General features: G+C 44.9%; 2 protein-coding genes across 2 annotated transcripts, besides 4 other annotated features; both read right to left on the reverse strand.

Annotated features, from left to right (window-relative positions):
* Nucleotides 1-819: 819 nt before the first annotated feature.
* NFIA_060680 (MDR family MFS transporter) lies at nt 820-2,655 on the reverse strand (the record flags this gene model as incomplete). Its single annotated transcript, XM_001258608.1, has 4 exons — nt 820-1,587; nt 1,663-1,937; nt 2,002-2,430; nt 2,487-2,655. 4 exons carry the CDS (start codon nt 2,653-2,655, stop codon nt 820-822), a joined length of 1,641 nt encoding a protein of 546 aa, XP_001258609.1.
* Nucleotides 2,656-6,705: 4,050 nt separating this feature from the next.
* Nucleotides 6,706-7,441, reverse strand: NFIA_060690 (putative protein kinase; the record flags this gene model as incomplete). Its single annotated transcript, XM_001258609.1, has 3 exons — nt 6,706-6,876; nt 6,936-7,252; nt 7,309-7,441. The coding sequence occupies 3 exons, from the start codon at nt 7,439-7,441 to the stop codon at nt 6,706-6,708; spliced, it is 621 nt and encodes a 206-aa protein (XP_001258610.1).
* A 1,411-nt stretch (nt 7,442-8,852) lies between these two features.
* Nucleotides 8,853-8,928: a microsatellite.
* Nucleotides 8,929-10,483: 1,555 nt separating this feature from the next.
* Nucleotides 10,484-11,041: a mobile genetic element.
* Nucleotides 11,042-11,181: 140 nt separating this feature from the next.
* Nucleotides 11,182-11,919: a mobile genetic element.
* A 2,059-nt stretch (nt 11,920-13,978) lies between these two features.
* Nucleotides 13,979-15,301: part of a mobile genetic element that runs on past the window's edge.

Here is a 15,301-nt window from a genome sequence, read left to right on the forward strand (position 1 = left end):
ATAGAAGATGTGGTTGGGTCTCAGTGTTGTTGGCAAGATATAGAAATATGCAACTATATCTCATTCTGCATTGTCACCCTCTTCTGTTCAGGCCAACGTTGTTGATAATAATTATACTTTAGCAAGAATGAGCCGTATAACTAAACAGGGTATGAAATAAGGCCGAAGTGGTGGTAGATTCGGCAGTAGGTACGCATCCGGAACTTCTGAAGGTACTGCATACTCTTCAACCTACCACCGACGGTCCAAACCAGACGCTTGGCTCACAGTCCGATTGATAGACGTCCTATTCTAGTTACATAATACCAACTTACCTAACTATGCGTGCACCGTAACACCTCGGCCAGATGAGCCAACCAATGTCATCCTACCTTACCACTATCTACAAACGATGATGTAGTGGCTTGTAGAGTACTTGCGAATGGGCATCGTATGAACCAATGGAGGCCCCAATGCGAGTGCTATGTAGGTGGTTTTAACAACCCACCGGATATGAAGTCCTGATAGCCCAAAGCGCTATGCACAGTCAGCGCACAGCAGCGAATCGGAAGCTCTACCTATCATCCGATTCTGGTCGCCGGCATAAGCGCCAGCCCGCCGTGGCGTAGAGTGCCGCCTCCATCCAAATCTGCCCAAGCACCCATTGCGGGTTTCCCGTTAAGTGTTGGCGTAGGTCTGGGGCGCTTCACGTTTTCTTTCCCGATGGATCGCCGGCTGTGTCTTGCTTGGATTTGTACTTTATTTATTACGATGCGACGAGCCGGGCATATTTACTGTCGAAGCCGGGCTCATGGCACACCATTCTTCATTGCTATCAAGCTATTTCTCCCCGGCATCCTCGGCTGGAGTTCGGGTAACCTGTCTCTTAGAGTCATGCAATCGCCGCCACTCCATTGCCCAGCTTGTTATCCAAGCAAGGGCTGGCGTAGCAAGCGCCACCCAGAACACATTCCTTAAAGCAGAATTAAACGCATCCACGACGGCATTCATCAGCTCGGGAGGAACTATCTCCCTGAATCCACTTGCGCCGGCCGCCACTACGGCTGCACCATCAATTCCCTGCACCTTGCTGAGATTTTTCAGAAGCGCATCAGTGAAGAGGTTCTGCCCAACGCTAGGAGCCAGCGCACCCCCAAGCATCTGGAAAAACATGATCATGACAAGGCCCGTTGGTATATCTGGCTTGTGGAGGACAACCTGCACAGCCAGGATCGGCATCTGGCTACAGATGCCATAACCAAGCCCTGACAGGATTTGGAACCCTACCCACTGTCCGAGCGGACTGTCGACACGGACTAGTTGATATATACCCCCTCCGGTAGCCAAGACGAGAGGTCCGACCCACATGAACGGCACATAGTGCCCGAATCTCGACGCTAGAGAGCCCGCGCAGAGCGTGCCGAGGCTGTTCGACACGATCAATGGGAGCAGATTGATCCCGGAGTCTCTGGCATTGGTGCCCCTGACCGACTGGAAGTAGATGGGCCAAAAGTATGATTGCACGACTATGCCACCTGAACGAGCATCATGAAGCTGCATGATGCCGATACGGTACGACTTCGAAAGATGCGAAGAGGGATATTCGCGCTTGGATTGATGTTAGCAAGCATGCTTGGTAAGTATCCCCTATGTGAGTAGGGGCTAAATCGAAAGAGAAGAAACCAACTTTTCTTTGCCTCGGAATTGCAAGCCCAAGAAGGTAATCAGGAGTAGACTGAATCCGATCAGGCAGCCGAACACCTCGGCATCAGACCATGGGTAGACGATGCCACCCCACTGTAATGCCAAGTTCAAACACACGGTTGCACCGAGCAGCAGAGTAGCCCCAGGAAGGTCAAGTTGACGTAGCTTCTGGTTCCAGGGTAGGTCCCCTTTTACTGCGGGTGGAGGTTTCTTTAAGGTGAACCAGACCAGAACCAGCCCAACAGCTCCGAAAGCTTGAAATTTTTAGCTAATGGTTATGGGAGAGGGAAATGGGCTTCTTCGTCGAAAGAGACTTACGGAGATTGATCCAGAAAATAAACCGCCAAGTCAGCACCTTGTTATCGGTTATCGAACCGCCCACGAGTGGTCCAATGGCAGATCCAATGTTGTACATGCCCAGGACGATAGGCGACAGCATCGCCTGCTTTTTCAGAGACACGCAATATGACAGGATAGTCGTCGTCCCGCTCACCAAACCAGCAGCGCCGAGGCCAGAGATTGCTCGCCCTATGATAAGCGTCATCGAATTTGGAGCCACTGCCGCGATGATGGAGCCGATTTCGAAGACAGCCAGCGAGATGCAGTACACCCATTTGATATTATAGAATGCGTAGAGGCGGCCGCAGGTGGGTAGCAGTGCCATCTGCGCGATCAAGTAAGAAGAGCCATACCAGCCGATATCGTTAAGGCTTTTGAAGTCGCTGGTGATATTGGGTATCGCCGTCGCTTAGTATGAGAATTAGGTCTGACGCTCCGTCCGCCAGATTATGAAAAGCACGAACCTAGAATGGTATTATCAATGGCAAGCACGAGGCAAATAGACATAAAAGCCAGGGTCAACGAAGCAAGAGCCCATCCATGCATATATCCAGTTGCAGGCTGCTCTTCAGTTGCGTCTGTTACGTCCGTGGTTATCCCAGCGGGATGCGCAGTCTCCGATGCAACCTCCATCATGCTGTTCTGGAGATTATTGTGGTAGCAAGCGTTGTGAAAAACGGTTGTGATGAACCAGTGGGTTTGAAGTCTGGTAACTTATAAAAAGGCGAGGTTTCCGAAGACGCCGGACAGCCAACTACGAACATAAATACTCCCCTAACAATGGGCCAATTTCCTGTGAAATAAGTAGGGTCACGAGCTGGGATTGCATGCTCACCTCTACTTACGCTAATAAGCAAGTACTAGGGGCCCCCTTACAATGCTTACACGCGGATTGGTAGCTTTGTACCATATCCTTAGTCCAGGGGGTTACACAGCCTCCGAAAAGTCCGGGTACATACCTACGCATATAAGCTAGACATGGTGGTATACTAGTATTTAGCCTATTTTCTATTTATCCAGCACCCCTGTCAGATACTAGCCTCGAGTTTGCTCAGTAAGGAGGGACTCGATTGTAGTTTGATCCTAAGCTATCTGAAAGACCCGAAGACAGACGGAGGCTGCGCTTATCTTGATGAGAGAGTCGCCCCAGCCTGAGACTTGCCAGTTGCCATGGAAGTTGTTGTACTTTCTCTTGCTTCAGTGATTGACTCACCCTGTTTTTGTCAAGTTCAAGTGTAATTTCCCAGAGTCCTTGGCAGGCTCTACCCCTCACTATTGCGACCACTAAAAGTAGCACTACTTACTGCCAGATTCGGTGGTCCGCATAGCGCTTTCTCAAGTTAACCTGCATTGTAATGATGGTTGTATTGGAATAAAACTTGATATAAAATCCACTTTGACCTACTAGTACTGTACCGATGTAGCTTCATAATGTAATGTGTAATCTTATATACAGTCCTCAGTGAAACGGGAAGAAGGTGCAAGGACCAGATGATGAGAACATATAGTGCATACGATGCTGTGTAACCTGTTGACGAGGTCCCCATGCAGGGTGGCGCTTCAGCTACGCCACTGGAAGGTTGACGGCTCACCGCTGAAATGCTGGGCCCCTGTAAGACCATATGGCATCCACATTTGGAAATAGCTTCATGGCAGAAACCTCATAACAGTATTGCGGATGATTGCCTACAACCTAGTAGGATAGCTCGCTACCTCTATGGCGCATATATCTACTCCTAAATATGCCCACGGAGTATATCAAGGAGTAGGAAAACATATATATAAGGATACCCATTGTGAAAGACATAGGGAGGGAGACAATCAGGTGGTCCATTACAGGAATCCATCCGACCCCGACGACAACCCCCCGATTCTGGGGTGGACCGGAAAGCTTTGCTAGCACGTCATGGAAGGTTTATCCACTGACAAGGAAGTCATGAAACTTGATAGGAGGGAGCTTGAAGATCAAGGGGTTTGAAATGGAGTCCTATCCTGAATCTCCAGGTTTGGTCTTGACATCCATGTATACTACAATTGCCTTCCTCCTGCTTCACCACCATTATCTTACTCTTTTGTTTACAATCTTCTTGACCTGACCAACCCCAGTAGCTTATACATCACAGTTCCTGGATCTCATTCTCTTAGCCACCTTGAAACGATGGTTAGCAGAAGGGCTACTCGGTCGAACGACCATCCAACCACCTCTGAGATTGAACTTAGCTCTGTTTCTCTGCTTGCTGAGCCAGTCAGTAGAGTTTTACCTAGGATCCAAACCCGAATCATCGACGAAATATCATGTAAACGTCCAAGTCCCTCCTGCGCCTTTTAGCGCAGAACTGCAAGCGATGAGAGAGAGGATTAAGCAGCTTGAATATCAGCAGCAACTCAGAGACCAGATTAAGTCCCTCAGGCTCAGCTGGTAGACGCCACCAAACCGCACGCCCTTATGGGGATCCGAACACGATAAAGGTCATGATTTTAGAGCGATGCTACTATTCGAATCTCTAGCCGCGCGTTTACTATCTAAGACTGAGATGAGTGGCTGAAGAATATGAAATATCTCTCTGAAGCGGCACCCAACAAGTTCTATAATGACAAGCGAAAGATCCTCGCAGTGGTTATGGAGACGAACAATACTTGCAGACAAGATTGGGCTCGACATGTTGACAATTAGTCTACGATTGAAGAGCGAAACATGGCCGATTCCACTTGGTCTATCTTCCAAGAATGGACCCTAGCTCTTATTTTCAACACTCAACAAAGGAAATGAGATACTGGAAACCAGCTTGTTGCCAGGTTTCGAAAGGGGAAACAGAGTCCCATTGATACCAACCGCAAATTGGCAATATTAGAGAGTTATTTAACTACATATCGATCACCACGACAAATCTCCACTCATTCACCAATTGTTCCAGTTTTTCGAGAGAGCATGGTGCAAATGGCACTCCACTTCTGGAAGATAAAGCGCCGAATCGTGATGATAGAAAGCGAAACTTTCTTGATGACGAAGAACCCGAGGAATCTCGTCAACGAAAAGGCAAAGGAAGATCTCAAAACAGATCTAATCCCACCAAATATGACACGAGATCAGAAAAGGATTCAAAACCCCGTCTTAACCCTATGGGGCCGGATGGCAAACAGAACAACTGCAATATCCGTCACAACGAATGTCATTATGCGCCTAAATGTCTTGAAGAAAAGCCAAAGACAAATTCTTCCTTACTGTCAAAAGATCCTAGTCTTTCTCCAGCGCAGCTCAAAGTGTGGAATTAAAGGCGAGAAAGACAGGAAAAAGAGAATGAGTCAGAATGACCCCTATCTCTCTAACTTCATGGCCAACTGTAGGAACAATTTACTGAGTCTATGTCCCAGCTATCATTAACAGCTTAGTTCTAAACCATGTTGATTTGGATAGTGGAGCTAGATGTGACCTTGTTAGTTTTGACATTCTGTAGTAATATCACCTTAACTAATTCTTGGAGCTGTTGGCAAATTGGAAGTGCCTATATATGGGTGATTAGTCTGTTCCTGTTACTCTGGCTGAAATTCTTCTTTTCCAATGTAGCCTGCTGCTACAAGCTTCTCTGCTACGAACATTCAACGATGAACCCGCAGCAAGGGCTTACAGTGAAACCAGCGACGTATAATAACACCGACATGGAGGGAACTTCCAGGGCTCCTTCTGATAATACTAAGCCACTTTGTACAAGGGCCAGATTAAGACTTCTTAAATCCACCGTCCTGTGACTCAGCTGGAGCCTTCTACTTATAGCGGAATTTGGAGGTTCCATCTTTGTGTAGATATCCCACTCTAACTCTCTTTCTTCCCTCATCCAAGAATTTGATGGAGAGCACCTGCTTAGGATCGGTCTGGTCTTTGTGAGATTGATGGAACTCTGTTCCTTCAATGCTGGCATATTTGATGCGAGGGTCCTGGAATAATTAGTGTGAGAATCAGAGGTAGATGCTGGAGACCTACTTATTTCTCTTGGTTGTTACAATAGGTGTCAGCAAGGGTTGCGTGGGTTGGGTTTTTAGACTTGCTTAGTGAGCACTTTCTAACATAAGAGATAAAACAGTAGATAACTATAGACATGCTGGCAAGGACCAAAGATAGGTTAAGAGCAGAAAGATGATAATTAGAATAGGCCACAAATAATAATGACAAGGAGATCTGGGAGGAGTGAGAGTCCTGTATGCTATGGTGCGTGACATGATCGTGTTCAAATAGCCTACTTTGACTGTAAGCGCCGTCCCTACTTTGCGCTGGCGAATAAGGAAGATGTCTTCCCGATGATGTCTTAGAGCCGGGAAGATGCCCCTGATGCTATTCGCAGTATACGATTTGTGCGGGATGTCCTCACCTGGAAGAATGTGGCGGCTAAAACGCCCGTCAATCGGATTTGATTCGATATTAGACGTAGTTAGGAAAGAAAATAACTGGCGGCTAGAGCAAGAATGGGTGTTCAAGCAGCTGTTTGGCTGTCTTGCGTTCCTCTGGCATCCATTCCAGCATCGACCTAATGAATGCCAAAAATAGCTCTTTCTCCTCGCCAGTAAGCCGCGTTTCTAGGGTTTCAAGTGAAACAGAGGGCACAGGCGCTTCGTGATGAGCAATCCAGTCACCTTCAACTGTGTCAAACTCGGAGTCAATAAGAAAGGGTGTGCAATGGAAAACAGGTACTAACCGTTCAAGTCAAAGCACTGCTCCGTTGCCTCACTACGCCGTACAAATGCAGTCGGCGGTGGTCCAACCAAGGCTACCATAAGCGCTAGATGCTTGAAGGGATCATGGCCACCTCTGGAGTCGAATATATCGCCAAACAGACGCTGTCCTTCCAACAGATCCCAAATCTAAACGATCATCAGCAAAGCAGGGCAGTAACACGAAACGGTACTGGCACCTGACTTACAAGACCAGCAAGATTCCAGATATCAACAGCGCATCCCCAAGGCATTTCAAAAATGATCTCCGGCGCTCGGTATATGTGTGGTTGGACGAAAGGTCCTGATTCCTGTGTCCCGCCAATTCTTGCCTCGCCAAAGTCGCATAGGACTGGAAGACCGTAGTTTCTGCCGCCGGTAGGTCTCCGAAACTTTCGACTGCAATAAATAATACGCGACTGGTCAATTATTTTCTGAGGACTTGGATTCTCGGATTCTGCTGCCGCAAAATCCGCCAGCATGGAGCTATCCTCTAGGCTGAGCATCAGATTATTGGTCTTCAGATCTAGCAGAAATCGAAATCAGTTCCAAATACAACATATACAGAGCGTCGGTCTCTACCAGTATGAATAACGTCGGCCTCCGCGTGCAAGAAATCAAGCGCCAATAGAAGTCGCTTGACAGTCATTTTGAGTAGTGGAAGATCAAACGGCCGCGGATTCATTCTCATCATTTCGAGGAGTGTCATATTCATCGGCTGCAGCACAAGGCACCGATGCGTGCCTCCAGGACCCTGAAGGTCGAATGAATCATAGAGCTCGCGGATCAATGACTGACCCGGATGCGAAGAGTCAACTTTTGCAAGGTGTTCATAAACTCTCAATTCGCGATCTGTTGCAGTGGGATAATCTGGCAAAGAGGTCGACACCTTCAATACTGTGTAGTTATTGGCTCTTAATTCATAACTCGTCAGAGCCCTTCTAGGATCGATCGAACTGGGAGTGGCGCACTGAAGATCCCGGCAGACCCAGCTGGTTGAATATGCCCCCTACCCAAGCTTTCCCGCAACTTCGTATCTGGCGTGATACACATCGCCAATTCTTACCGGATAGTAATGCGCTGCGTTGTAATCTGGTAAGGATTCTTCCTCGATCGGGGTTTCCGTAGGAATGATATGCGCAACGGTAGAGCGTTGTCTGGAAGACAGTCGCGTTCGCCGAATGTTGTTCGTTAAAGCTCGCAGGATAGACGCCATTTGAATCTAGCACCCTTCCGCACCTCAAAAATAGTTAAGGCAGGCGGAATCCACTTGCGAGTTATGGGGAGGACGGGAGGTCAGCTCAGTGCGGGATGGAAAGAAACCCAGAATCCAACCGGAAGTCTCCGTTAATGTAATCGGTAGGTAAGCGAGCGGCCATTGTAACCGAGCGGCCACCATACCATAGACCTTTTGGCCGCGGCCGAAATTAGAGGCTATTTTGAACCCCTAAAATATGATTATATTACTAAATCTAGTTATTCTTATGCTGCGGATATTGCAATCACTTATGGCCTATAATATGGCAGTCACTGCAGCATGGGGGTGCCCATTAAGGGTGTTATTCTGCATCTACTGCCTAGATAGCCTTATTAGCCTATTTCCTCTGTTAAATAAACATTTACTTTGGAGAAGGTAGAACTAAACATTTACGAATGAGCTGTCGAAAATTTATAGTTGCCCTCTTCGTACCACCCTCAACTTCATCTGATAATGGAGCATCACACAGGCTCCCGTCACCCTGGGTACCTACACTCATTGCTATGGAGATCCTACAGCTAAAGGCAGCTGAGCGTGTACAGACAGACCTTTCTCTGGGTACCCAGGAGGAGTCGGATAGGTTCTGATAGGATCGAAAGGTCGTGTGGCCCTATCGGCTTCCCTTGGAATTTCCGTTTGATCAGCTAGAAGTGGGTCAAGCCTCTTAACTGATGAGACAGCTTGGAGACGTTGGCTGCCAGCCACCTGCCAAGGTTGGCAGGTCAAAATTGGATCTCAGTCACGTGATAGAAATCCGGTGTGGCCTGCGTGGCCATGTGGCTTAGCTCCCTTGTTTAGTTATTGTTAGTTTGATGGACTGGTCCCACACTTCCTAGTGCCTTACACTTCTTGGTGCACTCACATATGCTGGTGCACCCGCACGTCCTAATGCACTTATACTTCTTGGTGTACCTGCACTCCCTAGTGCACTCACACTTCATGGTGTACTTGCACTTCCTGGTGCATCCACACTGACTTGGTTACCAGAAGTCAGCCCTGCGCGGCGGTTCTTTCACCCTCCCCTAACCACTAGGGAAAAAAAGGAAAAAAAGAGAATGGGCTGTATCTCTGTGTTTGTTTCACCTATCCTTCATCCTTAAGCTGTGAATCTTTGCTGCGTGTCAACTCATTGTGTTGTTGAGCTGTTCACCAGAGGCTGAATAGAGTAGATTAGCTTACCAAATATGTGAGGGGTAGGCCTCGAAATGGTCCGACTCAGGTTCCAAAGGTCGGAACCTCGAACCTGAACCTGAGGTTCTCAGGTTCCATATTTTGGAACCTGAGTCGGGTCGCGGTTCCATCAGGTTCAACCCAGGTTCGAACCTGACAGAACCTGTCTATAGGGGGCCTCAGCCACCTCACTAACTAATTATCACACACGCAGGTAGATAGCCTAGTCTATATTAAAATAGATGTATCAACACCTTTATTCAGCTCACATTAGCAGCTAATTCTCATAGTTTTTCCTATTTCCCTTAGTTCTAGCTCACTTAACCTCTAGTATGGCTCTTCCAGTCCTTCTCTATCATCCTAACTCTATTATTTACCATGTCACACAGTCAAATCTCTTAGTTCTCTGATAATTATCCCTTATCTATCTATGAGGATACCCCTCTAGATAGCTCTTCCTTCCTTCTATCTGATGGTCCACAGCCATTCTTCCCTGACACCTCATACAGCCAGCAGACACCTACTTCTATACCTAACACTGAATTCACCCAGCCTCTAGTACCACCCTCCATCCCTAACACTCTTGAATGTGTTAGCCCAGAGAAGAAGAAGAAGAACCATCTTCTCTGGACACAGATGGTGAATGATGAATTTATTGCGTGGTGGTTGAAGACTAAGTTTAGAAGTTGGTTGAAAAGGAATATCTTTGAGAATAAGCACTAGGCAGAGTATTGGAAGCATTTTCACTAGGTTACCTCTATCTAAGATGGGTCTCTGAAGGTTATGTGTAAAATATGCAGCTAAATCCTTAATCATCCAGTAGACAGCCATTATAGAATATCCTCTATGAATAAACACTTGCAAGGGGTTAACTATTGGAGGGTAGCACCTCATTCATAAGATATCAGAAGGCTTATATAAGAAGGGGTATATTAATATATTCATCCCTATAGATTTATTTTATCTCTACTAAGTTCTAGTTATCTTAGGCACATCTGGCCTCTTAAAAACGGTAAAAATAAGAAGTAGTTACATATAACAAAGAAGCTCAGTGCTATGATAGATAGAGGAGCTTATAACACCACTAGAATTATCAAACCACACAAGAGAACCAACAGGTTGAGCATGATAAGAAGTAATAAATGACTCAGGAAGCTATACAAAGAATGTACTAGCTTAAGTAATGAAGAAATTAAATAGGAGCTTAAGGCAGAGAGCCCTATGGATAATAAATATCTAGAAACTAATTAGTGTGCAATGGAAGTGAAGGAACTTACAGTAACACAAGCCTGGATGGAGAGGGTAATTGCATTTATTACTACCTTATGACTGCCATTTCAACTTGTTGAGCACTCTTAGTTTAGTGCCCTTATTAAGATGGCCTGGCTTGCGCCATCCTTACCTAAAATCCCTTCTATATATATGGTCTGACATCACCTTCAAGAGATGGTTAAAGAATAATAGCAGAATCTTCTTTACAAGCTTCCTACAGGTGCTAAGCTCTCTATTATATTAGATTACTAGACCTTGCCCTTTTGCCAGGCTTTTATGGCTGTCATAGGCTACTTTATTAATGAGGATTAGAACTATCATGAGATCTTGCTTAGCTTTAAACCACTTCATGGCACACATACAGGAGTTAATCTAAGCTTAGTTCTCCTTGACCTACTTTAAAATCATAGGATTAAGGACTAGGTCTTAACTATTACCACTAATAATGCATCTAATAACTCTATATTAGTAGAGAGCATCTAGGACTCTCTTTAGTTACTTAAGCTACTAAATCAGACATTAATCATTTATATACCATGTATAGCATATGTTATTCAACTTAGTTTGAAAGAGCTTCTTGGTAGGATGGAAGCAAACCCCAGGAATAAGAGAGAAGAGATGGAATAGACTAAGGAAGAGAACAGGGCTTAGTGAGAGAATTAAGAAATTATATATACTCTTAATAAGGTAAGCTACCCTCTTTAATATTACCTCAGTTTATACTCATAATATATTAGGTTTGGTAGCTCATGGTCTATATTAATAAGAGCCCCTAACACTGAGAGGCCTTCCAGAACCTTTAGATAACAGAACCAAAGCTTGTACTAATGCAGGATATTAGGACCTGCTAGAATTCAACATATCTAATGCTCTAGCGCACTAAATAGCTATAATCTATTTTTAATAGGTTCTGTGCACAGTACAGTCACCATGATCTACAGCTAAGCTAGGAGGAATGGTGGCAGATTAATTATCTTCTTATAATTACTCAGCCATTCTTTATATTCATAATCACCCTCTCAAAGACTAAGGATATTACTATCTATACTATCTTTGGTATCTATAACAAACTTTTCAGTCATTTAGAAAGATCTATGGCGCAGCTTGCATAAAAGAAGGTTAACTAGAAGGCAGTAATGCTATCTGCCCTAAAGCAAGCTAAGTTAAAGCTATTAGAGTATTATAGCATGACTAATGATATCCATGATGATCTATATGCAATTAGTACAATCCTAGCGCCACAAAATAAGCTTCACTTCTTTTCTACTAAGGAATGGGAGCCATGCTGGCGCGTACGATACCATAAGAGTCTTAAGGATTACCTTATGCCCTACCAATAGCGATATTCGGACACACAGCCCATATCCAATGGCCACTCTTCAGCAGATCAGATCTCTGATATTAATATGCTTATTACATCAGCTACATCCTTTCAGCCACAGACAAATGCCCACAGTGAGCTTACACAGTATCTTAGAAGCAGTATGCTACCCTCTCTAATCTCTCATGTCTCTTTTACTTATCATATTTCTAGGCACTTATCTGATTAATCCATGGCTTTTCTGGAAGGACTAACAGCATGAATATCCTATCCTTATAAGCCTAGCATAAGATGTTCTTACAACTCCTGTTACTGGTTCTGGTGTTAAATGACTATTCAACTCAGCTTATGACATATATTACTACTGTTAAGGCTCTCTGAAGTCTAACATAATTAAGGATCTTATGATGTCTATGTGTACATCAAGATTTGACATTAAATCAGAGCAGCTAATCTTTATTAATAAATATCTCATAGCCTAGGAGATTCAAGTAGCAAGAGAAGAATAAGATGCTCACAAGGCAGTGGATGAATTTAATCTAATTAGTGATAATAAAGAAGATACCCCAGCAGCTATATCTCCACTAATATAACTGCCTAGTAAGTGTGTGCTTAGTAAAAGACTAAGGACTGAAGCCACAGAGCACCAGGGGCCACTGGTTAAACTAGATAATGAGGATTATCAGGATGAAATCCCTCTACCTAACAACAGTGACCTGCATGGCGAAAGTAATACTCAGAGGCAAACATCAGGGCAGGTTCCAAAGCATTCAAAGCAAGATGAAGATTAATTTATATATCAGAAGCCATAAATATAGTAGAATGTAAAATATGAAAGCTCCCATCTGATCCTATAGTAAAATCATTTTAATCTGACCTTTTCACCTAAACTGTAATCTAAATACTTAAAAATACAGACAAAAACTACACAAAATATGCATATCATGAGATTTCCTATATTTGCACTGTTTGTGGAACCTAAGGTTTGAGTCAAACCTGTTAGGTTTGACTCTAAGAATGCTAGAGTCGGATCGCGGCTCCAGATCTTAGAACCTGAACCTGAGTCTTGGCGGTTCCAAGTCAAATCAAACCTGACGAGTCGCGACTCCTTACGAGGTCTAGTCCCAGGTGGTCCACCATCAATGCCGGCCACCCCACAGACACCTCAATCTGCAACCGGTACCAAACGGCCAGTACATGACAGATTAGGCCGACGTGCCGGGTGTTGGTAGCAGTGTTAGTGTAGAGCAATGTACAGCATCGAAAAGGCCTCGCCGCTTGCAGGACAATCAGGATGATATAGACCGCCAGCTGCTGACTGCAACCAGTGCTACATCCCTACCAAGTGAATCAGCGCTACCAGGCGACGATGAAAGAGATAGGGACACTGATATGGGTACCGTCACTCCCTATGAAAGGACTTCACACATCATGGTCTCCAAGCAGTCCAGCCCACTGCTCCAGGACCAACCTGCGGACCTGCGCCCCCGTCGCACACAAAAACAGCTGGCGCATTATACTGCAGAATAGGTAGTTAGATACACCATGTAGTAAGAATATTCAAGTTTATTAACTGGCTCCACGTGCATGTCGGCGGCCTCACAGCCGCCACCAACACAACTTGTATTTATTAAAGCCAGTTGTCACGGATTCCAGAGTGGGGTCAAAATTTTATTCTCAGTGACCATCAAGCATGGCTCCTTCTGGGATTATTCAGGCATACTTGGGGTCACACAGTGAATGAATGAATGAATGATGTTTATTACGCCCGGAGGAACTAACCCTATAGGGCACTAATGCATTTATTACATAATCAATTTCTCTCAGATCTGACCTGAACTCGCGATAGCCCATATTTTGTTCTTGTAATGTGTCTGCTTGGTGTTAGGGTTCTTTGGATGGTGTTTTTAGGGGTTCCCTGTGTGTTGGCTAGTAGATGATCTTAAAGGTTATCTTCTCCAAGTGTGCGGTGTCCTATCTTCGGCGGCCGCAGCAAGATCTACCTGAGAAGGGAAAAAAGGGGTGGATTTCTTCATTTTTCACTGTGTCAATGGCGGTTCGGATTTGGATTTGGATTCAGGGTCCAATCTTCCTGTTGCCATTGCGTACTTGATTACTGCCTGGACAGCCTTCATATCTGGTTGCCATTGATTGGAATCTGAACGTGATTTTCCACTAAGAAAGAAGGAAAGATTTCCTCATCTTGACTCTGTGCATAGGTTCATGCCTTCTCTCATCGCTGTCCATTGCGTGCAGTGAAATAAAAAGTGTTCCACTGTCTTGCTTGCTTGGCCGCAGGCACACAGGTCAGAGTCTACTACTCCTATCTTATTTAGATAGCTGTTGAGCCTTGACATTCCTGTCTGAAGTTGGGCTAGGGTTTTTGCTTCTTTCTGATTTAATCTGTCATATAGGTCTTTAACATGCTTTCCTGGGAGTGCCATGTCAATAGCTTTTGAGTATTTTCCTATGCTCTCTGGGAGAGTCTAGTCCTGATGTGTTGTATCCATGGCAAGTCTAATAGCTGTTGCTTTGGCTTAGAACAGCTGCTTTTCTGGTTGACATCCTATCCTTGTTGATCTCTATGCTTCTATTTTTGCTCTTTATTTCTAGTCCATATCTATTTATGCTGGGACCTAGATTACATTAACTGCATTTTCTTGTTGCTGTAAGCGCTGAACAAGTAAGTATATCTGCTGGATGGTTGCTTGGCCAGATTATTGGCAGGGTTGACTGATTGCTGCTAGTGTGGATCTATTACTACTAAGGATAGATATCCACCTATGGTTTGTCTCAGATGGGATATGTTCCAGGGCAGTTATAATCACTTGTAATTCCACTGTGTATGGATTCTGCTCTGTCCTTTTGCCTAGTGTGGTAGAGTAGCTAGACATGTTGTTTCCGCTATTGTCTGTTTAGGTGTCTCTTATACAGCCTCCCATACCCATGATTCCTGATCTGGCAGATGTGCTTATGGTAATTAGGATGCCTACTGCCTTGCTGGTGAGTTCACTAGCTTTTTCCCTATCTTTTCTGCATATTGTTTGGATCTGTGCTGTCCATGGTGGTGTTGTGAATGCTTGGATAGTTTCTATCTGCTTAGTTGTTATTGCTGTTGCTTCTAGAGCTCAAGACATCCTCTGTAGTGGAGATTTGAATCTTTAGGTCATGGTTGTCCTTAATTTGACCAGTGGGTTTGCTTTAGGAAGAGTCAGGATGTCAATCCATAGCTTTGTAGCCTTTTCTGAATAATAGTTGTGGAAATGTTAAATGCCTGCTTCTGCTTCAGCCACTGCAGTTATAACTATCTAAAAGGCTCCTGTAACTGCAATAGCCCCTTGTTTCTGCATTCTGTTTAAAAGCTGTGTTCCTTTTACTCCACAGGCATGCATCCAGATATTAGAGGCATAATCTGCCACTAGTGCAACTGTTGCCATGAATAATTATCTTGCCGTCCATGGGGATATTATTTTTAGCCTTCTCAGCGCCATCGCTGCTGTGAGTCCTTTGGTGGTAGCATTAACAATGTGTTCTCTGAAGTGTAGTTGGGAGTC

The sequence above is a fragment of the Aspergillus fischeri genome, genomic scaffold (genome assembly GCF_000149645.3).
Source record: "Aspergillus fischeri NRRL 181 1099437636266 genomic scaffold, whole genome shotgun sequence".
NCBI lineage: Eukaryota > Fungi > Ascomycota > Eurotiomycetes > Eurotiales > Aspergillaceae > Aspergillus > Aspergillus fischeri.